This window comes from Stylophora pistillata, chromosome 1 (assembly GCF_964205215.1).
Source record: "Stylophora pistillata chromosome 1, jaStyPist1.2, whole genome shotgun sequence".
Classification (NCBI taxonomy): domain Eukaryota; kingdom Metazoa; phylum Cnidaria; class Anthozoa; order Scleractinia; family Pocilloporidae; genus Stylophora; species Stylophora pistillata.
The window spans coordinates 23,409,297-23,436,936 of record NC_142519.1 but is presented as its reverse complement, the minus strand read 5'-3'; the positions used below and the strand labels follow the sequence as shown (position 1 = coordinate 23,436,936).

Genomic DNA, 27,640 nt, shown 5'->3' with positions numbered 1-27,640 from the left:
AATAAGAATTGATCTTTTCAATTTTGATTGTATGATGCACAACACAGGATCTTCCAAACAGTAAAAACTCAAGAGTATTTCTTGCATTCATGGTTTTCTTCAAGTCTGTCAGAAAAATACTATTCAATAATTGTTAGGTTTACACAAGTTTTAAAATATTAACTACCAACTGTCATGTTTACATACAATGATGTTAATATGCATGACATTTCCTTACCTATCAAATGAATGTACAAGTTAGGAATTAGAGATTAGGATTAGATTAGGAATCAGAGATTAGGAAATAGAGAGTTCATGAAAGAGGCCTAAGGGCTGTATTCAAAGACAAACACTCCACCTATGAACGTTTGTTGCAGAAAGGTAATTTACCTTCGCAAGTAAACAGACGCTTACAGGATAATAATTATATGCATTTTAATGTACAAAGTTAAACACAACCTTAGCCCCTTGAATATTTGTAATATATTTCAGAAACACAACGCTTCCTATAATTTAAGACAGGCCGACTTTTCTATTCCTAGATACAACACAATAACTTGCGGCAAACATCCACTACGCTATTTAGGACCTATATTATGGAGTAAACTGACAACTTATGACAGATCATCCACAACATTAGCTAGTTTCAAAAACCGCATACGTAAGCGTGACTTCAGCTCCCCATTAGACGATGGCTGGAGGGGCTGTGCTCTATGTACTTCTCAATTCATTTCATATTTTTTCATATATGATATGACTTAATTTTATTCTTAAGTAGGTAATAATATTCTTTGTAAATAATTTTTATCCATTTTATTTGTGTCCCCACATTAGTATGGGATATCTCCCAAACTAGAAGCCTCTTTGACACATTAATAAAGTTTCTATCTAACTAACTATCTATCTATCTATCTATCTATCTATCTATCTATCTATCTATCTATCTATCTATCTATCTAAGTATCTATCTATCTTAGCACTGACTGGCAAACATGCAGGTCAACTGTTATGCATTCTTTTAGTTTTCATTATAAAGAAAAATACCTACAACCCGCCCTGTTAGAGGTCAAACAGTCACTAGATAGAAGCTGGGTATAGGATGCTATAGAGATAGAGGTTTGACTGTGTTTACTTTTAAAACAATCAAGGGAGGAGGAAGTGTCAGATGATGAAGATGAAGATGAAAACAAGGAAAGTGATGAAAAAGATGGCAAAAAAGCTGATGAGGGAACTGCTCAAGATTATCCCATGGCAAGGTCAGTTAAAGAACTTTTTCTTCTGTGATGTCATATTTATTTTGATGGTCAAACAGTTTTGATTAATATTGAACAAGGAGTTGTAAAATGTGTGGATATTTGCAGTAACAATCATCTGTCTGATCTGCAGAGTTGGTGTATTAATTGATGCATATACTAGATAACAGCAAAGAACAACAGGAAAACAATATTGTATCTGTATGATAATTTAGCCATTCGTCCCTCCTGGACTTCACAAAACAAACAGCAAGTTATATAACAGTTGATGAAATTAGACTATTGGAACTATTCAATTCCAATTCTTTTTATTTTTACAATACAGTGCAGTGAACATAAGTGAAACTCCAGCTGTTGCCACAGTGGAGAAGAAAGAATATGTTTATGAAACCAAGGAAGAAGCTAAACAAGCTTTCAAAGAACTCCTACGAGAAAAGGCAAGTTGATACACCTATATGCTTTCTTTAAAGTATTCAATGAAATTGTGTACTTATATCTTATTAGTCATTTTTGTTGTGTAGTATCGCTGAGTATTTTTGCGAGTTGTGTCGTATTTTGACGAGCCCTACAGGCTTGTCAAAATACAAATAACGAGTAAAAATACTCAGCGATACTACACAACAAAACTTCTAATAAGTTATTTATTATCCAACACGCCAAACTGTTATTTCAGTGCAGGCAAATTTCACGTATAATTATTTACGGAGAGTGCATGACAAAAGTATGTGAAGCGGAACGGAATTGACGCGTCGTCGTGTTGCTGTTTCTATTTTCTTCAATAAAAGTGACCCTCCATAATAGGACTTTGATGCTAAAGGTGATAGCACACTCACAAAAACACTTCCACTTTAGAACAAAGGAAATCAGTTTTAGCATGCTTAAAGTGTGTCCAAGGGCACACTTTATTGGCAAAATCTTTTCACACTAAAAACAAAAAAAGTGTGACCTGTTGAACAATGTAGCGTGAGCAGTTGAACATAGAAGCATGTTAACCTTCGAAAACAAAAGCTAGTGTGCGAGACGACACAACACACTTAGCGTGTGAGATCGCATGCAACAATTAGGCTAGTGTGTCCACCCTGTCAAAAGAACTTTAAAAAACGACTGGCTGAAGTGGTTAAAATGAATATCAATGCATAGTTAATTACTATTCTTGAATGAGCCTATTGACGAATAATAGTCGATTCTAATTTGAATATATCAACAAAGTTGAAATGGTAAATTGGCCACCGTTATGATTATAAAAGCTGACGTTTTGAGCGTTAGCCCTTCGTCAGAGCAAAGGGTGAAGGGCTAACGCTTGAAACATCAGCTTTTATAATCATAAAGGTGGCCAATGTACCATTTCAACTTTGTTGATATATTCAAATTATTTCATTACCCCCACCGACGCAGCCCCAAACAGTTTCTTTAGAAACCATCAGCCTTTATTCAATAGTCGATTCTGCTTGTTGTCAAGCATAAGCTTATTGATTTTCTTTCAACATTGTATGTATTGACATACACCATTGATCGCCGTTTTTCAAGCATAAAAGACGATGAGATTCAGCTTCAAAGTCAACGTAACTCATTGCTTTTTGCAGTTTCTTGGAAGAAGTAGTCTTTAGTCAGATTTACAGTACCCGACGGTGTGCTTTGCTGTTTTCGATCTTTTTCTCGGTCATAAACGTCGACCATTTCAAGTCTTGTGTATTGTGATGTAGATATGTTTTCTCGGACAAACGCAAAACAAATCTCGCGTGGTAAAGTTTGGGGAATATTTTTTGAGCGGGTGAATAGCATGATGACCAAAAGCGTTGTTTGCTCAAAATAAACACGAGCACCATGCCAGGCACAAGCTTTGTCAAAATTCAGTTCCAGTGTTCGCACAGATGTACTCTAATGAATTTGAACGGTAATTTAAAACCTATAAACACGCTGGTGCAAGCAAAAGTCACAAGTATTTATATTAACAGACTATGTGCTTCTACAAATTTTCTGTTGTCTTTGTAGTTTGGCTCACCAAATTAAGATTAAGCTTTTCCAAACTCTCATCATTCATTTCCAAGTATTCCACCACGCTAAAATATCACAGAAAGTTTGGAGTGTCTTAGGGCTGAGAATAAACATAAGTTGCGTTTGGTTTCACGAGCGTTCCACAGTGAGAAAAACATTCATTGCTAGATTCTTGCTGGTTTTAAGAGGGGGACTGTTGTCTGACTTGAATCTCGCTCGTGTCTGGCCATAAATTTTCGAATGGGAGGGCTTGAATATGGCCCCATCAGATGCGCTCGGCAGCACACATGTCTTGCTCTGTTCTTGCTCAATTCTTGTTCGTTTGTCTCGCTTGTGTCAGCCGAATCATTGCCATGACTTGTCATGTTTGATTCTCGCTGATTAGCATACTTTTTATGGCTGGTGTCTCCCCGAGAATTTTTGTATGGGGTGCGCCATCAATTGTACACTAAGCGTTCTAACGATCGCACAGCTATATATTAAGCGCACTACCGATCACACACTAAGAGAAAGAAAAGATTTAGCATGTTAAGTCCTGCGTAACAAAACAAGTGTGCTCTTCTTTGTTAAATCTATGCATAATCCGTGTTGTAGGACACACTAAGCGCATTGTGTCAGCGTGTTGTGAGCGTGCTATCACCTTTAGCTTTAAAGTCCTATGGAGGGTCACAAATGAAGAAATTTCCTGGTCGTTTAGCTGTTTTTCTTTGTTCGATTCATCTAATAAACTTGGATCTATATTTGCCAGCCATTTTGACTCTTTGTTGTCGGAAGTATGATTCAAATTGTCCGCCTTTTTTTTTCCCATCACTACAATCCAATTCTTTGCTTGTGCGATGTGAGAAAACCTGTTTAACCTGTACTCTAGAGTACAAATACTGCATGATATTTGTACTCATCTATGGCATTATTTGTACTGTCTGAAGTGTAGTTGGATAATAAATGTACATATTATTTTGGTAGTTGTTCATGTATTAATTAGAAAAGGAGGATTGGGGGTATTTAAGCCAATGTGAACCTCAAAGATATGTAGGTTTGATTTGAAGCACAGAATGTTTACTTTGTAATTCAATCAGGTATGTTTATTTGTCCTCTCATAAATAAATGTTAATCAAATTGTTTGTAAGCCACTCCACTCAGAAGATGCACTGTGAAAGAGTGATGAAGTGGGTGACTGAAATTAGTTCGTTTGAATCAATTGGTCACAGGGTTCAGTGCTGGGAAACTATTTTTCTCCTTAACTAACATGCACAGTCTTGTCAAAGTGAAGAGTGTTTTGAGTTCTTTTTAATACTGTAGTGCAGAATGGGGAGTTCAGGCACAAACCCAACACTGTGAAGCACTTCAATGAAATCTGATGTGAAACAAGAACTGTTTGAACAGTTAAAGTATTTGGCTGATTGATTAAATTCAATTAAAAACACTTTTGTGGACAAAAATAATCTTCTCTATCAGAATAAATTTACTGAAAGTATTCTAGTGAATTCATTGCTTCATATCATAAAAAGCCAGGTATCAGTCAAAATACACAAGTATGTGTTCACATAAAATGGTTTCTGAGGTATAACGTTCTAAGGCAGAAAACTGTAGAGGTTTGTCATCGCATGTAAGTGGGAGAGACAATCATCAGGCTACAGAAATATTATTGAGCAGTAGTGAGTTGAATTGTGACATAGGATGACAAAGAAAGATGTGAATAGCAGCATATAAATTTGAAGAGTTTTCAAACCTGTGTAGGACTGTTTACAGCAGCTCCGTTTTGAACTTGCATTGAACTAGTTAATCAGTGAGAGCTTAAAGTTTTGAAAATGAAAACACACACACAAACTGAAACTATGGAACCATGATTATGCAGTTGTCAGCAGATTCACTTAAAAGTTAATAGGAAGTGATGGAGAAGCAAGCAAAGGAGTGACATTCAAAGTCCCACTGAAATTCAAAAATTATGTCAATTTCTAGTAAAACTGTTATTTACATTACATACTTAAACTCAACTGGCTGGCTTTGTTTACATTCAAGATATATTTGTTTTTCCAGTCAGCAAAACATGCACACATCAGTGATGTTATGCTCTATTTTATGTTGAGTGTTGATTCCTGTTAATACAACCACAATGAAATATAAACTTAGTCCTTCTAATGGAGTGGTTATGTTAACAAGAAGAATTATGTGAAATTTCAAACCATTAAGGACACTGTGTATGTCATTGTACTACTGTATTGTATGAATGTGTTGGTACTACATTTTTAACTTATCCTCTGTGCATTACGTGTATTGTAGTTTCTCAGTTATAAGGCGCAGTTAGTTATAAGGTGCACTCCAAACTTAGTAACTTAGTCATGCCAAGAACCATCAGATCTAAAAAAGTCAATGACCAACAATTGTTGTCCTTTTCTTGTCTTTTTAACTGTAAGTTCTGCTAGAATTAAGATATAGTTGTACAAAAGTACTTGGCTCTAACACACACCCCAATTTCAACTTTCAACTTTCCACTTGAAGACAGAATTTTCTTGAAAATCCATGCACCTTATAACCAAGAAACTACAGTATATTCAAATTTTTATACTTACTAATATTTTGATTTTTACTTAACTCTTATGGACAGGAGGTTCCTTCTAACTCCACTTGGGATAATGCCATGAGGATGATTGTTAATGATCCCAGATATGGAGCCTTGAAGAAAATGAATGAGAAAAAACAAGCATTCAATGAATACAAAACAAAACGAGCTAATGAGGAAAAGGTATGCTATTCTATATGGTTTCCATACTATATTTCAACATGACTGTATTAGGCATATTGCTACATATATGTAGGTGCATTATTATTATATGTAGCTCAAAAGTGCACATTAGTCCATCGCAAGCTACCGTATTTATTCGTCTATAAGCCGAACTCAGCTATAAGCTGAGACCCTAAACTTTGATCTGTTTTAATCAGCAAGGTTCTCAAAAAAAGGAAATTGAAAATACTTGGCTATAAGCCGAGACCATATTCAGAGAATTCCATAATCAAACAAACTGAAATGAACGCAAAAGTTTCGAAACAGAAAAGTCAGTTTCAATGGAGTATTTCCGTTGAAAACAATTCCGAGATAGCCAGAGAGTACGTCATCAGTGAGCCTATGATCCGCCGCTGGAGGAAAGATCAAGAGATCCTCTTTAATGGAGAGCTCAAGACGTCAGTTAAATGTACAACGATGGGCTGTTACACTCCGAAATATCCTCAGCTGGATGAGAGATTACTTGACTGGTTTACAGTGCAGAGAAACCAAGGTGAGTTTTCTCTTTACATGATCGCAAATTTCAACACTGCAGTATGTGACGAGTTTGTTTACCAATCATGGGACTGGGTGATTCTGATTGGTCAGTTTCGAAATCATCAAAACACTTTTGCAAGATCTATACACTCGTTCAAAACCTGGGGAATCTTTAACACCCTAGACGGCAGGGAAGGTGAAGCAATCTCATCGGGAGAAACAGCTGAACTAGAGGATGAGGAGGAGATGAACAACGAATTCGACAACGACACTGAGGACAAACAGTAAGCCATATTTACCACGTGCCGAAAACAACAAACGGTTCCTTTAGAAGCCACCACATAAATAAAGTCAACAACCAACTTCAACTTGTTTCATTGTTTATTTCTACATGCAGTATTTCGGCTTGTAGACAAATACATCTATGTTTCCTTTGAATTTGCTGTTTCAGAAAAATTGTGTTGGGAAAAACACTTGGCTATAACCCGAGAACCCTTCTCTAGCTCCAATTTTTGAGATTTTGGTAAAGTTTTGTGAAAAAATCGCTCGGCTTTTAGACTAATGAATATGGTAAGCATTTTTATGCCTGTTGCATGACTTCAATGTTTGCTGAATGTATCCATTTCATTTCTTAGCTCATCAACAATAGATGAGCTTGGAAGCAGGTGCCTTAAAGAGTGGTGTTCAGAGCAGCAATCATGCAAAGTAGCTATGAGTACATACTACTAAAGACACTTTCCAACCAAACATGTTAGTTAAATACTTGGTAAAATGGACATTTATCAGTGAAATAGAACTCTTTGTTGAAAAGCAAAGTAAATGACCTTAGTCACTGGTCAGTAAGAATGTTAAGGCCAATTGAAACCATGAGGTACCCCTCACACAGGGCTCAAACATTGAGCCTGAAATGCTTTGAGGGATTTGACTGACTAGCACCTTCTCAAGGTCAGCCACAATGTTCAAGTTTAGTCGGAGGGAAGTAGTAGAGGAGAACATTTATTGCCTGAAAGTGCAACCTGTTCTGTGTGGAGGTACATTAAGATTACCCCAGTCAGTTTACAGAAATCGGCAAAGTATCGTACCTCACAGATACATGTAGCCTTAAATGCTTAAACGTAACAAACAGCTAATGCAAAATTGATTAAATCTTGTACTTGTGTTTTTCATAGGAAGAACAAAGGCAAAAAGCAAAACAGGCGCGTGAGGACTTGCGTAGCTTCCTGGAAAAGCATCCCAAGATGCACTCTTCAGTGCGGTGGCGCAGGGCTGGGGAATTGTTTGAGGGTGAACCAATGTGGGAGGCTGTACATGAAAGAGACAGGAAAGATGTGTTTGAGGATGTAGTGTTTTTCCTGACAAAGAAGGAAAAGGAAGAGGAGAAAGAACAAAGGGCACACAACAGAAAGCTGATGTTAACAGTGTACAATTCCATGCCTGGCATTACTTACAGGACCACTTGGGCAGAGGTGAGACTTGTGTTGTCCCCCTAGCAGTTTATTATTATTTTTATCATCATTACTGTTATTTTATTGTTATTACTATAATTATTGTTATTATTATTATTATAATTAATTGTAATTTTTGTGGAGTATATGTAGAGTTCTACAGTAAATCTTATTTTAACACAGGGTAGACAAACAGAAATTTTCATTATTAATCGAAATTAAGATTTGCTGGTGTGTACAATTGTTGTAGTGTTAAAATTTAGAGAATAAAATAGGTATGTAGCTAAGGTTTTGGCTGTTAACTTTCTGGTTTTTATTTGAATTAATTCCCTGAATAGGCCTTGCAGATGCTGAAAGAACACCCAACTTATAAGGATGATGAGGAAATCCAAGGTAATAAAACTTAATTTTGCAGGTTGATTTGTTCCATCTTTGATGCTTTGGTTTGAGGTTTATCAATGTCTCCTTCAAGCTTGTCTTCCAGTAGAAACTTTTTGTACATCAGTAACTGGAGCAACAGTAATTTAATACTTAATCATTTTGATATCATTTAATGTTCAGATTGTGAGAAAGAAGACATGTTGATATCATTTGAGGAGCATATCAGGACTCTGGAACAAGAGGAAGAAGAGGAGAAGCAAAGAGAGAAAAACAGAGTGAAAAGGCAACAGAGAAAAAACAGGGAAGGATTCCTGGTGAGTATATTTATGTGGATGAAATACCACACATTGTTTTGAAAGTAAGGAGTTTGTGAATAGTTCAGTATCCCTCTTGTTGCCTTATTAGCATTAAGGTGTGGTTAGCCCCACTCTGTCAAAGTTACATCAAGGGAGTAGAAAAGATTCTTCATAAGTCAGCAGAATACAGTGTTGGTTGGGTTGGGGTGGGGTTGACTTTAGTTTGAAGCTGACAGCATAGTTCGTAGAGGGGACTGGTTAGGAAACGCGGCAAACTTCAAAGGGCCGGCCTATTGTCTGTCCTCTGAGCTTCGCTTGAACGTCACGTGACCAATGACCCTGCACAGAACCAAAACAACATGGAGGACATGAACGACTTATTTTTCTTCGGCGACGATTTTGATGCCATATTGGAAACTTTGGAAAACGAGGAAGAATTACAAGAGCACTTTGTCGAAGCAGCTGACTCTGTACGTCTTTCAGAAGCCTTTAAAACGTTATTTTCGCCCAAAAACTTTGTAGTTATTGATGCCCTTAGCAATGGCATCGGTCGTAGTACAACAACATATTTTTTTTTACTGAAAGTCTTTCGATTTTTCGGTTCAATATGAAGAGGGAATTGTTTGCGAGTTGTGCCAAAAGAAATGTAAGACTAAGGCTGGATTAAAAAGACAAGACAATAAAGCATAAGGAGGAACAAGCGCGGTGAAATCAACCGACTCAAGAAGCCAAATTCACTGCTGAAGACTTCGAAGCGTTATCAATGAAAGCACGAGTCAAAAAAATTGAAAGAAAATCTACCCTCAAAGCGTAAAAGAAGAGCTACGAAGATATACGATTGCCTGGGATGAAGAAAATATGAACTTCTCAGAAGAAGAATCCATGTATATGCGTTTGGTTAAAACTGAAAATGCAGAACAATTCTACTCGAAGTACTATTCAAGAATAGGCCTCAATTCAACAAAGATTTTTGTGGGGTTGTCAAGTAATGCGGCAACATTGCTTAGTACCAAAGTGGCTGATTGTTTGATAGCTCACAGCAAACAGGAAGATGAATCACCAGGGAGTCAAAAACTAATTTCATCTTTAAACCGAGGTGGACTTTGGGTTATTTCTAAACAAGCTCAAACAATTTTTAAGAGAATAGAACATAATTTTAGGATTCTGACCTCAGAAAGTCTCCAGCTGAAGATTGACAATGTTAAGATAGAATCCAAATCAGCTTGTGATGTTCAATTGGTCTAAGCATATAACACCATGTTGTTGGACTCAGACACAGTGGTAGATAACAGCATTGCAAAAGATGTTTTGGACAGCATTATTCATTTATATGTTACTGTACGGTGTTTTTTACTGGCCAAAGATGTTATACAGAAACACAAAATTCAGTGTAAACAAATGAAGACAGAAACACTACGAAAGGAAATTTGTAGAGCCAGCAAAGAACAAGAAAGGCAGATATAGTTAGAATTAAGAGCCTGCCACAATTTGTCAATAAGTAATTTATTACAAAAGATTAATTTGGTAGCTACAACCTGCAACATATTAAATATTACTCATTATAGATTATTTTATAGACAAAATGAGTATAAAGGCTATATGGCTAAACTATCTAACATAGAGTAACTTATTTATTTTCAGCCAGTCTTCTCGCCAATTCTTCTATTCTGAGTTTCGCGGCGTACCCTGGCTCCAGAGGTTTCTCTTTTTTTCTCCTTTTTCTCCCTGTTTACAATCCTTTCGAGCTGCGAAGCAGCGAGATTCGCCGAGCTGCGTCCAATCTCGCTGCTTCGCAGCCCGAAAGGATTGTAAACAGGGAGAAAAAGAGAAACCTCTGGAGCCAGGGTATTCGCGGCGCCGGTAGCTTCCAGATTCCAATTCCTTTACTTCTCCTACACGTTCCACAGCCAAATACTGAAAAATTTTCACCTGGCATTATGTCCACTCACTTGATTAATGTTTTTAGCTATACTTTGAAGGTAAGATGTCGCTCGATCACGGAGAAAATCCAAAAACTTAAATGCTACTTGACTGTCGAAACAAGCCCGCGGCGCCATTTTGGATTTATGTGTGCAGGGTCATTGTCACGTGACCTCGATAAAATCGAACAATAACCTATCCGACTGAAGTTTGCCGCGTTTCCTAACCAGTCTCCTCTACTAACTATGCTGACAGTTACAAAGTAAGACCCTTACATAAATTAACAATGTGTTCTAAAAACTTATCATGTCATCATAAGGGATGATGAATATTCAATTGAGTTTGAATACCTGCTTCTATGATATTAGGAGAGCTGTTTTCTGTCTCAGGCAGTGTTATTGATATTAAAGTATATATATAAAAGATGGTTTTCCTTGTCACATTTAACCCTAACAAACATAGTTGATAATGTAAATTCACCACCATTAAGAGTTTTGGAGCTGATGTTATGAGTGTTAGCACTTTTTCAAAGTGAATAATGAAGGACTAACCCTCAAAACGTCGGCTTTGAAACTATTTATGGTGGCCAATTTACATTATCAACTCAGTTGATGAAACCAAATTACCTTGTTACCCCCACTGATGCAACACCACAGTTTCTTTAGAAACTACCCTTCCCCCCCTGATTTTTGTAACAACCAAAATGCTATAAAAATGTGGATTGCTCACAATTAAAATAAAAGCCATGTTATATAATGTTTTTTCCCTTGGAAATGACATCTAATGTCATATATACATATGTATTCTTAACCTCAAACAATCAACAAGAACCCAAAATGTCAAAAGCAACTTTTACCTTCCTTTTGACTTTAAAGCTGTAATTGCCTTTGAACAGAAATTTTGTCTTTAGGGAGTTTTCTACGTACATGGCAGCCTGCCTGATAGATTCAGCTGTAACTATATTTAGGAAGTGTTATGTCAACTGTTTGCATTCCTGTTCCCACCGTGTGTGAGGTGTCGTGGCCTAATGGTGGGCTGAACTTTAGATCAAGAGTTCTTGGGTTAAGTCACTGGACTCTGGACTGAAGGATCTGGGTTTGAGCCTATGCCTTGTTATTGTGTTATAGTCATTTCTAAGACACTTTCTGACACAGTGGCTCTCTCCCTCTGGAGGTATCAAATGGTGCTGATGATCTTTAAGGAAGATCTGACAAACTGCTTGAGGGTAACTTTCCCACCAACGCTGAGTACAAATCCTCTACTTCTGGTTGCTGCGTGTAACATCAACCAGAAAATTCGGCCTTTTTTTTCTGTTCACTCCATTATCTATAACTTTATTGTTGTATATCTACTCTTTCTTACAGCCCATCGTTTATTGTAGGCAAGAAACTGACTACTTTTCATCTTTAATGTTAGGTCTTGTTAGATGAGTTGCACAAGAGAGGCAAACTTCACTCCATGTCTTTATGGATTGACTTGTATCCAACCATCAGTGCAGATGTTCGCTTTACAAACATGTTGGGTCAACCTGGTGAGATCACTGATTACTATTTCAGTGTAAACTGTAGAAAGCAAAGTGAAGAATGAAAGAATTGCCATTAAATATGTTTTCACATAAACTCTTTAAAAAGTTCCACAAACAAATTAAAACAAGAAACTAAGAGAGAAACATTCTGGAAACAAAGTTTTTATTACTCAACATTGAATTACTTTTTCACATCTGAATATGCAATTTGTTCATACCGCTAGTCATCCCTTCCTTTCTAATAGGGTCAACTCCATTAGACCTTTTCAAGTTTTATGTGGAAGACTTGAAAGCCAGATTCAGTGAAGAAAAGAAAATTATAAAAGAAATTCTGAAGGTAAGAACAACAGTGTGCCTTAAGTTGAATGTGAAGTTGTGTCATGTCGTTAATCGTTTACACCCTTAAAGTGCATATGACACGAAATTTTTTTCTCTGGTTTCTTGTAGTTGGATATCTATAGAAAACGTTTCGAAGCTTTAAAAGTGCTGGGAAGATGTAAAAAGCATTTTTGTTTTTTTTTTTTTTGCTTTCAAAATACGCGCAATTTCCCCTCAAATTTGTCCCGGAGACTGGGACCTAGTTTATCGCCGTCGAATTTGTTCGTGACGTCACATTGTGTACCTTTGTCGCGAAGGTCTGTTGTCGCTAAGAGGATTCTGCAGTACTTAGATAGATAGTGCATTGAAGGACAAAGATGTCCAGTGATTCTAATGATTCCTCTGAGTCGGACTGTTATGAAAGTTCCATTGACTTCAAAGAATCTGGAGATGAAGTAGATGTAGTTATACAATGTGACGTCACGTTACGATATCACGTGCGATTTTGGCCGCGCGATGACCGGGACAAATTTGAAGGCAAATTGCGCGTATTTTGAAAGCAAAAAAATGCTTTTTAGTTTTTTCCAGCTCTTCTAAGGCTTCGAAACTTTTTTTATAAATATCCAACTACAGGAAACAGAAAAAAATTTGGTGTCATATGCGCTTTAAGTTAGTAGGAATATTCTTCTCACTATTCTCTTTATATTTCTTATGGTAATGACTGGGAGAATTGATTTGACAATCAAAGCCTGAAGTTGATGATCACTTCCTTAATTCCCATGACTATTATATCTGATTCAGCAGTGATACTGTGAGGAGAAATTAGATAAAAATCACTCTCAGGAGTTAAAGGGTTAAAATTTGTCCAGTCAGGTTTCACAGGGAAGAGAGCTATGAAAGTCATTGTTTTTTATTTCATATATTGTTTGGCTGATGGAAATCAATTGCTTAGCCTGTCTCAGGGCTCGACACTAACGGTAGTCCATTAGCCACAGACTAGAAGAAATTCAGTTTTGGCTGGTGGTTTTTAGTTTCCACTGGCCAGTTTGGCCAGTAAACAGACTAAAATTGTCGTAACATCTCAGATGTCATTAGCCACTTGGCTAGTAAGTTAAAAAGTTAGTGTCGAGCCCTGCTGTCTACATGTGTACTTAGTGATGAGGTTTGTCATGTCTTTATTGAAGCAGAAACGTTTGTAACAGAGAGTCATTTTATGTTTACCCAAGTGGCAAAGCAAACAAACAAAGGATTGAATTAATAACTAATTAAATGAACCGTACCTTAAAATGTTTTTTTGTTGTTGTTGATTTTTTTGTGCTCCTAGAAACATAGAATTAAGATTTCATCACTAAAAGTGTCTTTAGTTGAGTTCCAATTAGATGTACACGTTGATAAACCAAAAACAGATACTATATGTACTTGTCTGTAAATGACATTTCTAATTAAAGAAATATGAATTTCAGGATCATGATTTTACAGTTGATGTGAACACTGGTTTTAGTGAATTTAATGACCTTGTCAAAGGAGATCACAGGAGTGACACACTGGATCCTGGAAACATCAAAATGTCATTCAATCATGTAAGTTCAAATGTAACAAAATGTCTACACATCCCTTGTAATAAAAGTGAAAAAAAGGAAAAGCTTGAATGCATACAGTAGTTAGAAACACTACACCCCAGGGAGAACCGGATTTTAGATCGTTACTAGTTTATTATACTAAAGCTGTTGTGATCAATGAGTTCAACGGGACGGATTCCAAAAAGTTCAGGTATGAACCTTGGCTGGTATGAGTTCTGGTTGTAGGTGCCAATGGGTTCCCAAGCAGACCTAACTTTTGTTTATAACATCATTTATCATTCCGTGGCAGCTAATTGAAAAAGCTGAAGCAAGAGAGAAAGAACGAATGAAAAAGGAAGAAAGAGAGGTAAAGTTTTTGTAATACTTGTACTATTAAATTCTCTATTTGAACTTTCTTTATTTGGTGATTAACGGTTTAAGACATGTTAAAAGAAAATTAATGGGAAAAAGATTAAGACACTGCAGGCGCAGAACAGGCCATATATAACTTGAAGCTTTTTTTCTCCCACTTAGCAAAGAAGAAGAGAAAGTTCCTTCAAGCAGCTCCTCAAGTCATGTTCTCCAGCAATTGAGGCAAATTCTACTTGGGACGAGGTAAAATGTGATAATGTTATGTTTGAGGGCAATTGCTTGATTACCTACAGGCTGTTTCAAAATTTCTTGCCTTTGTTTTTGAGCATAGAGGAAAAATAGTTCTCTGAACTGTTTGTTTTATGAAACCTTTCAAGTGAACAACTTGCGTTTATACTTTTTCCTTGGACAATTTCAGTGGCCTTTATGTCCCTTCATGTCAGTTCGTTGCAATCGGACGCCTGTGATCAGACAGTTAAAGCAGCCAATCATACTAAGTCTACTTAGCGAAATCCACAAATCACAGAAGTGATTACAAAAAATCGGGGGAATTTCCAAAATGGAGGAATTTAACAGCAAAGGGCTGTAGCTTCGTAAACAAGTGTGGATGAAGTGAGAGTTATTAAGATTGTAGTTTACTTGACCAGCGTCTAGTATTCGCAATAGTGTCGAGAATAATGGAAATTTTTTTTTTTTTTTAAGGTTAGGGAAAGACTCGAGGAAGATCCTGCATTTGCAGCAGTCACAGTGGAATCTGAACGCATAAGGCTTTTTAATGAACATATTGGTTCACTTGAGGTAGTTATATCAAGAAAGGTTTAGCCAAGTCCTTCGTTGTTCATCTGATTTATTTATCCGGAATAGTGAGGGAAATATACAAGTGCTATACAGTTTGCGCAAGCGTAAGAGCAAGCAAAACACGCAGACTCAGTAAACCTGTTGATCACGACTTTCCTTGGCTGAGATTTTGCCATAACTAAAGCCTATCCTATCTGGGCGGCTTCCGAAGAAGAGGGAGCACTTTGCGCACCCTTCCCACTTCGCGCTCTTACCTCACCACACGCTGTCTTCACACTTGGCTCGCACTCTGCGCTCCATGCTATCCTTGCACTTCCCGACTTAGCGCTCGCTTCTTAGACTGGTCATACAGGTTTCTAATAGTCGTCAGTGGTCCACGCATCACTGCATCGGTGGTTGCTTAGTATGCTTTGCTTGCGTTGTTTCGTGTAAGCTAACCATGTGCATTCATAGTCTGGTTCATGTTAGTTTCATTGATTACACAGTTTTGTTATCTCATTTGAAAGCAATTTAAATCGGCTTGGCGTGGTTTTCCATATGTAATCACTTTCTTTGCTAACACGCCACTGCTACTGTAGAGACATCTCGTTAGCTCTAGGGAAGATATCGCGCCCTGTTTCTTTTTCTTCACTTATTGCCTCAGGACCTTTCAGTCAAGCAGCAATTCCCAGCGCACGTATTCCATCGTGTGATGTTCATGGGGTGCTTTTGATTTTTTTGTTTTGTTTATACACGATTATACCTATACCTGAGAGTACCTATGTGATACAGAAATACACATAAAGACTTGGAAATTTATGAAGTGTAAATTATAAGATTTGTGAGCCCTAAATCAATCGTTAAGTCTTTCCTATTTAAGTGACAATATCTTTCTCGTGACCTTTTTTAGGCATGTACCCATAATCATTCAAAATCACACAAAAAAGCTAAGAAGGCCAAGAAACATAGGAAAAGGTCAAGATCTCGATCGCTTAGTGGGGTGAGTTATTGCTAAGTGATATTTTATTGATTGATTGATTGATTGATTGATTGACTTGAGGGGCTGTATTACTGACCAATTAATTGACTGCTCTATTGGTAGTTTCCACAAACAACCTAGTTCCAGTTTTTATGTAGTAAAGATCCAAAATTAGAATACATGTACTTGCGTCACGGGTAATTAAAAGCACAGGATAAGACCGTGAAAGAAGTGTGGCTCTTCTGATTTTTATTTCATTTTTTTCCCATTTTATAGGAGTCGTCTCAATCTGAAGAAGAATTTGCGAGAGAAAAAACATCGTCACATAAAAAGAAACGCCACAAGCGGTCACGCTCCAAGTCACCAGAATCATCTGCTTCCGAATCAGGTTAGTTCAAGTCTCTGAAATATATATCAGTTTCGTCAAATTTGGTCACGGAGAGGATATTACAGCTGATTTCTTCCCACTTTGTCATTCATCCTTCTAAACATTGTAAACTTTGCTTATTGCAGAACAAGAAAAAGAAGCAAGCTCATCAAAAAAGAAAAAGCACAAGAAGGTGAGATTTGGGTTACCCCATAGACATCTATCCTCATTAGAGCCTCTTTTGACTTGCGGTCTCACCACCCTTGTCCTTTGTGGCTTTTTTGTTTTTGTTTTTTTTTTGTTCGGAATTTCCTCGTTTTATTCTTGTATCTCCTGTTCCGGGAGAACACAGAAAAGACCCGATCACAGGTCAACGTGATCGTTATTCTTTTATTTGCGCGCAATTTAACCTCCCTACCCTCGCTTTTAGTTACATTATTTTAAATCTATTGGAGCCAAATCTGATTTTGAAGAGGTCCTAATTGTATTAACCAGACCTGTTTTGTCTTAATTAGTCCAACTCCAACACGGCCAATTGACCTTAGAGAAGTAAGGCCGATTTGGCGTTTTGGATCATTTGGACTCCTTGCATCGTTATCTGCGGTCTTTTGTGTCTTTCACTCGTTGAGGAAACAATGAGGGATCATTAACAGACCTAAAAGGTATAACGATCAGGCCTTCCCGTTAACAAAAAAAGTCTATCGTAATTTCCGGCCACTTCGTAGGAACCTTTGATAGAAGATTATGGTTTGTTGTGGTTACTTGATTCCCTTAAATTTTCAATGTTTTGTTTCAGTGCTTGCTTTTATTAGCTTTGATGTTTGTCTTCCAACTCAATGCTTTAAAACTGTCAATTTTAAATGAATATTTCATTATTTATTTTCAGAAATCAAAGAAGAAGAAACAACGATCGGTAAGTGCAAGTAAGAGGAAAGAGGAGTGGAAACTGAAGCCAGCAGCAGGTTATTCTTTAACTTCCCCCTGCTATAAAAAAGGGTATCCACGGTGCTGTGCTAGCGGAATCGTTTGCTTCCTACTTCTATTCTTAACGTCTTCACTGTTCTCCCTCTGTCGACCTCCTCCTTTTTTCCTTGTGGATTGCTACTCGAACCTTGTTTGTTTCTATTTGTGGCTAGTTTTCGTAGCTTGTGACCTTTCCTTGCTTATTTCAGTTTAGATATGTAAGGTGCTTTGTACACTTGTCCTATTCTTCTCATTTATGGGAACAGTTTAATTTACTACGTGTGTACAAAGCATTTTATTGATCTAGTTATATTAACGTAATGATGACCACGGGACAGAAGTCACATTATCATGCTAGGATGACTTCAGAATAGTAAGCTTTGTACTTCCCCGACCCAATTCGAACTTTATACGCGACTAGTGCCGAAGCAATTGATTCGCATCATCAAAAGGAAACCTAAATTCAATTAGACCATAGGATTATAACAAAGTAGCGCCTCACCAATGTTGCAGTTTCTCAATAAGTTGCTAAACTATCGCTGGCGTGAATGTGACATGTAATATTTTACCTCTTGCCTGCCCAGCCCGAGGAAGACTCTGAGGGAGAGAGGTACAACAGAGAGAAGGAGGACAAAGAGAAGGACAGGGATAAGGGCCGCCGAGAGCGAGACAAGATTCGTGAAAAGGAGGCGGATCGTAGTAGAGAAGGCGAAAGAGAACGGGAACGTGACAGGGAGAAAGAAAGAGACTACAAAGAGAAAGACCGAGACAGAGACAGAGATAGGGATAGAGACAGAGAAAAAGATCTGGATAAGGATAGAGAGGCTGATAAAGGAAAGGACAAGTCCAAGAAATCACAGGATAAGGTGCTGACACCATCACCATCACCTTAGTTCACTATTTCTCAATCTTTATTACAGGTCGTGCGCAGCTATCTTGTGAAACTGATGAAGACTTACAGAAGAGAACGGGATTGAGTTTTACAAGCAATTCAAGAAGCGGACAGTCAAGATACTTCAAGGGGAATGTTAACTCTTGAAGCTGAGCGTTACTCGAGCTTTCAGTTTTACCAAATTTTAAGAATTTCACAGCAAAGTCGTGTGCTTGGGCTTTTGGGGGACAAAAAAGAGACAGCCAAAAACAACAAGAAGAATAAGGAATTATCTTAACGATTTTCACCACTTCCCCAAAATCTCCCGACTTCTTTCTCCAAAGTTCTTATTCTCTTCTTCTTCTGAACTGAGACACGAGGTAGTCGGGGGCCCTGGGGACAAGATCATAACAAGTTGTTAACCGGTTAAATTGAGTTTCAGACATTTTAATGTCGAGGATACTTGTGTTAGAATGGAGATTTTACTGTTCTTCATTGGGTTTTTTATTCCCTCTTACGACTTCAGCGAAACAAATTTTTTGGAGAAGCGTTTTGAACATCTTTTTCAAATTGGTGTGATATTATTCGTGAGATTAATCAAAGTTAAGATAAGTTATTTATTAGCAATGAAATGAATTATATTGGGGGCAGTTTATTGATGAGTTGTATTCGTAGCTGCTCGTTGTTCTCCTTGCTTGTAAAAGCTTTTACACGAATTAAAGTGTTGTCAAAGTAGTTTGTGATCTTTCTTTTTGCAAGTTTCGTTTTTGTGTTTGTTTTTGTTTTTGTTTTTTTTTTCAAAAGCTTACATTTGTGAAGATGAAAGACCCTCAGGAGGTCATTAAAATTGTTTTATATGCCAGTAAAGAGTTACATTTATCCCCTGTGGTCGAGGCGCATCAGTAAGATTGGTTTTCCTTTTGGCAGTGTCTTTAATCATGTCATTCAGCTGGAGCGACTTGGTGATCACAGTCGAAACCATGCACAATTTTTAGTTAAACGGAAACTATAGTATATATCTTAGCAAACCTGGCAATGAATTATTGGGAAAACTTCACCTAGCTTGTTTAAGTTTCGGCCTGTGTATATGATGAGAAACTTCATAAAACTGAGCTTTACTCTGTTAAAAGATGCGTAGTGATACGTTTGCAGCATTTATGTAGAATCAAAACAACCGATTGGTTTATTCAACGTTAGGTAAGTGACACACTAAGTCTGGTGCACTGATGGCTGGTTTGCTGTTTTCTCTTCCAGACCGCGTGGGATACAACCTCTAGTGAGAGCGAAAGTGAACTGGAAAGCAGACGAAGAGCCCTGCTGAAGCAACTTGGTGCTGATGGGGACGATCACTAGACTGTGGCTCAGAAACCAAGAGAAAATGCAACTTCGAATGTGAATAAGAACTGTGATTAGAAGTTTGCTCCCCCTCCTCATCCCCTCCCCCTCTCCCTCCCCTGAGATGTCGAATCGAAACAACTACCTCCTTTCAAGGAATTTGATCCTTTATTGTCATGTGTTGTTTTCTCTTTCTCATTATTAATCCTCTATTTCTTGTTCAACTGTATCACATCACGTGATGTCGTTGAATTCCTTGTATGGAACATGTTCAGGTTTGCTGACCACGAGAGCTACTTCCTGAAACATGATGTGAGATGTATGTAAAGCCGTGTTTAATGTTTACTATGTAGCAGTAATTCAACGACCTTAGAGACCATTAATATTTAAAAACCAGTGTTATCACATGACCCCGTGCGCTTTTGTTTGAAAACAGTTTTTTGAAAGAAAACCCTATGAGGGCCGTGGGCTTAAGCGGGAGCAAGGCCGTTTCCAAAAGACAAAGAAAAAGTAATGAAGATAAATAGTGTTGGTTATATGATAAAGTGCGTATGGACTTGGTCAAGCAAGAATTACAAGTTGAATTAGTTTGGTCAGGCTGGATCATCATTATTTGGCTCTTGGTCTTGACTTGAGTACATCGCTATTCTCGGTCGTAATATTGTGACCTCGAGCCGATTATTTTGTCGTCCGACCCACCCCATCAATTAGGTAATAATATGACATATCTTTAATGTTCACTCTAGCTACAAGCCAGCTTCGTTATCTCAATCATTTAAGTTCGTAATTGGAAATCCTGGGATAACAATGACATGGAGTTTGCCAAGACCAATCCAAATATCACCATACATAATTTGTGGAGACCGTCTTCTCAAAGAAGTTCATTAGTTGGCGTATATCCTTGCCCTACCTGTTAAATAGTCATGCTGGTAATGTGTACGAACAAAAGCTGACCTATATACCACTCAATAAATACTGCGCCAGAAAAACCTATATCTCTCGGTAAAAACACAGCGGACCAAGAGCACGTTCGCTCTTACGAAGGACCAACGTCCGAATCGTCTGCTTTCGAAGCTCTTTACGGTGGCTAATTGCTTAGGGTTAAATCAAATTATTTTGTTACACCCACGCTGACTCAGAACCACAGTTCCTTTAGAGACTCCGGTCTTCATTTAAGAACAGGTCCCTTGGTTTTGCGCCTTAGACCACTCTTGAGAAGAGATCTAGAATTAGATGTAGAATTTTTTAGGTAGGTAGGGAACTCTAGCTTTAATAGTTACCCACGATGTTCATTTTTTTCCTGGTTTGCCACATACTTCAAATGTGTTTGATCTCACTGTTAGCTGCACTTTCACTCATAAACACGAATAAACTAAATTTCCGTTCAAAGAAGTGTTAATTTCAATTCACCCATAAAAGTGAGCGTGCGACTAAAGTGTTTCTTCAGCAAAGCCCGAGACTCTGTAGAAACCAAACTGGGTTAAAACCCACCCTGTTGAATCAAAATAAGCTTTCTTCTTCCAATGAGTTTATCTCATCATAATCGTTGATATTGATTCCCAGCTCAATATCCACGTTATCCTTTTACTCCATTTCTCTCTTATTCTCTCTTTCATTGCTAGTTACTAGGTCACTCTTTGGGACTTGGTCAGAAGGACGATTTTGAACTAAGTAGTAATCTGCTTGTGGCTTGGCGAAGCCAAGCTGGAAACGGAGTAGGAGTAGGAAGTTTCCAAGAGTCATTCGATGCCGAATTGATATTTTGGCTGTCTATTATTTCTATATTTTGTTGATTGTGACTTTTTCCACGGACCTTTATGGTTAAAAACACTTCAGCAATAAACTTAGTCAGAGAAATACAACAAGTGTAAATAATTATTTCACCATCAAGAGCTGGTGAGGACAGATTGTGATTGTAGGCATAGGGGATATTCCTTGTTGCGTTTTCTTCTCACAATTAGGACCAATTAGCCTTCATCCTTTAAAGTCGAGGTGGTAAATTGAAAGGTGTTTATAACTTCGTCCTTGATTGAATTCGAGACGGTGTTTTTGTGTGCTTATCATGAAGTGAAGACAAATACGAAAGGGTAACACTTCCTTGAGCCAAGTTTTTTTTTTTACTTCATATAAAAACACAAACGAACACAGTTCACACGAGTAATGAGTGTTGAGTATATTCCATGAAAATTTTTTCCAAGACATGGATGAGATTTAAATATATGTCTGAAGTTATGCCTTTGAGGATCTACAAAAACTGGAAACGTCAAGAGCAAACGTCCTCGAGCAAATCAGATTTCATGATCAAGGTAATAATTTTCATTTTCCTGATCTTGGAACTCAGTTCCCGGCTCAATATCCATGTTTTCCTCTGGGCTTATTCCTTTCTCCTTTTTCATCTCCTCGCCATATGTCTGGTCACCCTCTTGGGCGATTAAACGATTATGAAGAGGTGGTCTCCTTCGTCGACGACGCCAAGCGTCACTGAAAACAAAGAAGGGATCGAGAGCCGTGCCCATCCGTTAACTTCCTTTTTTGTCAGTCTGTATACGGAATTATTTCATTGTCATTGTCAGGAGAATCTTATGTTTGTAACTAATTTTCGCATTTTTAGGTTTGTCCCTCAGGTCTTTCAGAAACAGGCTCTGTCAGAAAATGTTAAGGGGTGAAGCGAAATCATGTGTTCCTTTTAATTGTTCAGATTGTCTTTTTTTTTTGTTGCTGTTTTCTTTTACCAGCGAGAGTTAGTGAGATGGAATTGACCGGGGACCGGTATTTTAAAGGATGTCTAACTCCCATTTTCTTACTCTATGTTCATTTTAGACCTTTTTGAGAAATTTGGTGGTCAATAATTTGCCCTTGTCCCATATCCTCTGCGTGATGATGTCACCACATGTATTCATATGGCAAGCTACTCACCTTTCGTCCAGGACAGCGGCAATTAGACACACCACGAGAAAAATGACTGTAACACGTCCCATGTTTGTATTTGTTTCTGTAAAGTAGGTAAAAATTCAAGAAAAATGGTGAGCATCGGCCTCATTGGGAACTCCAGCCGACTAACTCAAACAGGATGGCGCGAGCCTTTCCTAGCATTCTTCAATAACATGGAAACAGCTCTCTATTGCTTGCTTAGTAAAAATCAAGTCTTCATATTGAGAAAAAGTTTTTGAATATTCACATCTCTATATATCAAAAAAGAGTGAAATCAAAACTACTTTTCCAAATGGACATTAGTAGAGGGTCTCAATGGGGTTAATCGTCAACCGTCAAATGGCCAAAACATCAATCGTCGACTGTCAAAAACGCAATATTTTTACCGTCAACCGTCAATCGTCAAATAAACAAGCCAGTGTTAGCCGTCAAATGTCTCCGATATCCTTAATTAAGAACTAAACGATCGCCTTAATTGGGGTCAAGTTCTGTTGTTTATAGATAAAAGTTTTGATATATCACAAAAATACATTTATATAAGTCCTTTAACTCTTAAGGCGCGATTAGTCCCGGTTAGCGACAGAACTGACTTCCGGTGTCGTAAAACCTTAGTTATTAATGAATAAAAGGTGTTATAAATTAACAGTTCTTTACAAACGCGTCATTACGAAAAATTGCAGACAACTCGCGCGTTTAGTTCATTTAGAAATGACATTCCAAAAACTTAGCCATCAACCGTCAAATAACCTTAGATTTAACTGTCAAAAGGGCTTCTCTTTCCCCCCCCTCCCCCCCCCATTGAGACCCTCTTAGTAAACACACTGTTCCTGTACCGAGAGTTGTTTTGTGCGCTCCCTTGGTTCTTTTTGCGGGCCTAACGATGTTAACCAAAAATTCATGGAGGCTCTTACTGGTGTTACCTGAATGGAGGGTGGAATGGGAATTTCTGAGCCAAAGCAGACATATATCAAACACTTAAGACAGCACACGATAAGAGCGAGTGGGACGCAGTAATTATTTATGGGTGATAAACTCATGGTAACGAACAACCATGATTTCTGATGTAGGTAAGCCGGTTTTCAATGTCTTTCTTTATTTGGAGAGGTGTATGTGTGATGACTAATTTTTACTGAACTGGGCTCCGGCGGTATCCAGCGCTTGGTTAATCTGTGCGGCTGTACGGAGAGGGTGGCGGGTGCACCGATTCACTCCACGACTGAATACTTTCAAATTCATATTTGCAAAGTGAAGTGCGAAAAGCGTTTAGGTTTGAACTTTCACATGAGGCCTTCTCAAGTTAGGTCCCCACCACTAACGTTATATTCGACCGCTGCTAATCGTTTTGAGACTACGGTCTTAGCCGCAAGAGCGGAAAAAAAGGCAACTTCAAATCAAATTTTCTCGTGAAAAACAAGAAGTGAACGGAAATTAACCAAAGAGAGTTTATCTCACTCCTCTAAAGTTAACTAGAAATAAATGCAAAAAATACAAATTTCAGCGTTCACTTCCTCTTTAAAAAGGTTGCTGAAGACGTTCAGATGCCAAATTTTGCGGAATAAAAAGTTTTGTCGCTCATTCTCCAGCTCAAACAATTAATCTATAGTTTGGTGAAAAATTAATCTTAAATCAAAAAGTGCCAGCGAGATATAGTTAAAAACCTGATTTTAACCTTCTCCTTTGCTTTTTCGCGGGAATACCATTACAATGATTTGCATGTTTGTTGTTGTCGAAAGGGATTTACTCTTTGCGCGAGTCCGTAGATACACCATTTGAGTTCAGTGAAAACAAAGAAGACGGATAGAAAAAAATCGTAAGAAACCAGAGTAGAATTGTGGTCTTGTTTCAGCTTTGTAATCATTACGGTGGCCAGTTTAACATTTCAACTTTGTTGATATATCCAAATTATTTTGTTTTTGTTATGATTGGAATTGCTGGTAGATCATTTCGCCTCGGTGTATGACTCGTTGCATTTACATACATTTATAGCGCAACTGACAATATACCTAAGGCGCAGTTTCCCGCGCAAAGTGCGTTGATTGTAGTTTTTACCGTTTCAAAATGTATCATCATACTCAAGGAAACGAAAAACTGGTGAAGCAGAAAAACTTCGCCGAAAATGTGGTTCTTCAAAGGTACCTTTGCAGTATTGACAATATTTTGTTATTGTAACAAACGTTCATTTCTTCGCTTGTTTTCTATCCCTTTGTCGTCTGGATAGCAAAAGTTCTTGGATGAACGGGAACAATTATGAAAGTAAAAGATCGCCTTAGGGACTATGGCTTTGTTTTGAATGGTATGGGAGTATTCTGGAGTCTTTCCAATAACCACATGTGTATTTTTGGTCATCAGTTTGTTAAATAACCTGTTTCGCCTTTTAATGATTTAGAAACAACAAAACTGTAAAGTGGTGCTTTAAATATGACCACGCTTGTTTAGGCACTCTGCATCTCTTTTTCTTTGCTTCCCTTGCATTTGCTGTTCGTCATTTTTTTAACCCCTCTATTCGCACATTAAAATTCTTTTACACATCGTGTTTTCAAATACCCGTTTCGCATATTTTCGCTCTTTGTATATATGCCCATGTGTTACTTTAACTTTTAAAACTTGATAAATGACCGTAAAACGCGGTCGAAACGTCGTTTGAAACATGTTTTACTGTTTACTTTTGTCGTTAAATGTTATAAAGAAAAAGTTTTTGTAAATAATTATCATCATCATCATCTTTATTTTTTTATGTCATTTTAACAATACAAAGACTTAATTAGTGTTAATAGCTAGAAGGTGAGGAGACCCAGGAAGCCACCTGACCTGTATGGGACAGCCACCTCACTCACAATAATAAATCAAGTAAAGAAAAAGTGCTGCGAATGTGCGGCTTAGCCGATTCAGTGATTATTTAAGTAAAAACTTTTGCATTTTCGTCTTAAAGCTAAGTAAGTTTAACGAACGAGTCACCGAAATAGGGAGAGAGTTCAAAATTTTAGGACATTGGTAGAGAATTGTAAATTGCTTGAGATTACATTTTAGCCAAATATCAAAATTTTGGAGTTCATCATTAGGTACGGATTCTAAGCAATTTGGGTTTCAGTGAGAATAAAAGATACTGGTGTCATCAGCGAAAAGCAGATCTAGCGAAAAGAAGATCTAGGTCATTTATGTATAGAATAAACAATAGTGGGCCTCAAATCGAACCTTGAGGGACACCACACTTGATAGTTTGCAGTAGAGAGCAAGCATGATTGAATTGGACAAATTGCTGGCGGCAAGAAAAGTAGCTTTTAAACCACTGTAGAGCCATGTCACGTATAACATAGTGCTCCAAGTTGGCAAACAAGATTTGATGGTCGAGAGTGTCGAAAGCTTTGGAAGATCAAGGAAAACACCCATCGTTGTTCCGCGATGGTCGATTGCAGCAGCAATTTTATTTGCCAAATGAATTAGCGCGTGCGATAACGAGTGATTTTTCCGAAATCCGAACTGACAGCGGTAAAGTGTATCGTGTTTTTCGGCTAGTTATATATATTTTCGAAAAATTTGCAAAAATTAGGCAACAAAGAAATAGGTCTGTAGTTGACAAAAAAGCTGGAATCCTCTGCTTTGAAGACGGGAGTAATTTTAGCGATTTGAAGTTTTTCCGGGAAAGTTTCTTTTACTAGAGATAGATTGATGATATCTGGCAAAGGAGCCGAAATTAGTGACATGCCTGGGGATATATATTGACTTATACTTATAACCGCCCTCTAAATAATCACTACTCCCTAAATAATCAAAAGACATTTGGCGCCACATAACAGTCATTTTAATTGTGCAGCAAGACTACTCAACATCACTATTATTGCCAATCAGTATTACCGGCAAGCTTTGAAATAAAATGAAGGCCTGGAAGATGTAATTGGAATGAGTTAATGACCAAAAAAAAACAAACTAGTCTCATTAATCAAATTTTGCACCACCTGCTGAAGATAGGCTGTACTTCGTTTACAAGCTAGAAGAGCCATTTCGCAGTCTGATATTAAAGCATTCTGAAATGACCGACATAAAACGGGGTTAGCTTACCTATATTTAAATCGTTCTAACCAACGGTTAATTTTCTCAAAGCTTACTAGCCCACATGTAAGATTCAACATTTTGTTATTTATAAAACTGTCTCATTATCAAGCTATAGAGATTTTTTATTTTTTACGTTTGATATACGTGTTTGTCATCGAGACCGTTTCAAATAACTTTTACCTTGCTCCCAACCAGTGTGTACCTCAACTTACGTTGCTATTAGCAGTCTTTTCTAGCGTTTTGTGCTAAAATTATGATAATTTATTCTTTGGTTATGGGCCCCCGCAAGGACAAGGTAGGTAAGGTTCGTGAAAAAACGGACAAGGTAGAGGGTCTCAACGGAGTCCATTCTTGCCGCCAGAAATTTCTTTTACGGTGAACTTTTTCTACGACTGTCGGTTAAAATTTGTCAAAGTTTACTAACGGCTATTTTTTGCGGCGCTCTACGGCTATCGATTAACCTCACCGAGTTTTACGGCTATTTGTGAATCCCTTTGATGCCCTCTGTGATATCTCATCATCAACAAATTATCATGGTTTAACAAGTGACCCCATTATACTGATCGAAAAATATAGATCAGGAGTTTTTTAGGACATTCCAGAGCACGCGACTAAACAAAGCTTCGAGCAAAAATGTTTCGAGGAGAACCTGAAATCTTACTCAGGGCAAATTGATGTTCTGATTGTTTACTGAACTGTCTAGGATCTAAACTGTTTGGTATCAACATCCGTTTAATAAATACTAATTTATTATTAATTTATCCGTTTAATAAAAACTGATTTAAAACGGCTTGTCTGGACCTTAGGCAAAATATTTAGTATACAGTGACACGAAATCCCACCTAAAGTGTATACTAGATAAATTGGATATATCAACAAAGTTGAAATGGTAAATTGGCCACCGTAATGATTACAAAAGCTGACGTTTCGAGCGTTAGCCCTTCGTCGGAGCCCTTCGCTCCGATGAAGGGCTAACGCTCGAAACGTCAGCTTTTGTAATCATTACGGTGGCCAATTTACCATTTCAACTTTGTTGATATATCCAAATTATTTCGTTACTCCCAC

General features: G+C 37.6%; 2 protein-coding genes and 1 long non-coding RNA gene across 5 annotated transcripts in view; 2 read left to right on the top strand and 1 right to left on the bottom strand.

Annotated features, from left to right (window-relative positions):
• LOC111331370 (pre-mRNA-processing factor 40 homolog B) overlaps positions 1-20,184 on the top strand; it is a 35,423-nt gene extending 15,239 nt beyond the window's left edge. The window contains exons 8-25 of the mRNA XM_088745530.1: positions 1,128-1,235; positions 1,558-1,669; positions 5,833-5,970; positions 7,656-7,952; positions 8,270-8,324; positions 8,493-8,626; positions 11,945-12,059; positions 12,299-12,390; positions 13,835-13,951; positions 14,241-14,297; positions 14,465-14,545; positions 15,005-15,100; positions 15,990-16,079; positions 16,335-16,446; positions 16,572-16,618; positions 17,312-17,338; positions 17,973-18,254; positions 19,514-20,184. Coding sequence (XP_088601656.1) covers positions 1,128-1,235; positions 1,558-1,669; positions 5,833-5,970; positions 7,656-7,952; positions 8,270-8,324; positions 8,493-8,626; positions 11,945-12,059; positions 12,299-12,390; positions 13,835-13,951; positions 14,241-14,297; positions 14,465-14,545; positions 15,005-15,100; positions 15,990-16,079; positions 16,335-16,446; positions 16,572-16,618; positions 17,312-17,338; positions 17,973-18,254; positions 19,514-19,612 — 2,059 coding nt within the window. The 3' untranslated portion in view covers positions 19,613-20,184. The remainder of the gene's footprint in view (positions 1-1,127; positions 1,236-1,557; positions 1,670-5,832; positions 5,971-7,655; positions 7,953-8,269; positions 8,325-8,492; positions 8,627-11,944; positions 12,060-12,298; positions 12,391-13,834; positions 13,952-14,240; positions 14,298-14,464; positions 14,546-15,004; positions 15,101-15,989; positions 16,080-16,334; positions 16,447-16,571; positions 16,619-17,311; positions 17,339-17,972; positions 18,255-19,513) is intronic.
• LOC148741740 (uncharacterized) lies at positions 5,977-7,643 on the top strand. The gene is made up of 2 exons (XM_088745610.1): positions 5,977-6,502; positions 6,938-7,643. The coding sequence occupies exons 1-2, from the start codon at positions 6,253-6,255 to the stop codon at positions 7,000-7,002; spliced, it is 315 nt and encodes a 104-aa protein (XP_088601736.1). The 5' UTR covers positions 5,977-6,252; the 3' UTR covers positions 7,003-7,643.
• A 1,562-nt stretch (positions 20,185-21,746) lies between the features above and the next one.
• Positions 21,747-27,640, bottom strand: part of LOC148741737 (uncharacterized) — an 18,314-nt gene continuing 12,420 nt past the window's right edge. For 2 of the 3 annotated variants that reach the window (XR_015995534.1, XR_015995533.1), the window contains exons 2-3: positions 22,511-22,586; positions 21,747-22,075 (exon numbers count right to left, since the gene is read on the bottom strand). This is a non-coding gene — a long non-coding RNA (uncharacterized LOC148741737). Of the gene's footprint in view, positions 22,076-22,510; positions 22,589-27,640 lie in introns of all 3 variants that reach the window. The other variant, XR_015995536.1, reaches the window with a different exon arrangement.

What these genes read in the sequence shown, in the direction of transcription:
- LOC148741740 (XM_088745610.1), top strand. Translation starts at nt 6,253, where the DNA reads ATGAACGCAAAAGTTTCGAAACAGAAAAGTCAGTTTCAATGGAGTATT. An exon ending in TACAGTGCAGAGAAACCAAG is followed by an intron (nt 6,503 to 6,937) that starts GTGAGTTTTCTC and finishes TTGCTGTTTCAG; the next exon opens with AAAAATTGTGTTGGGAAAAA.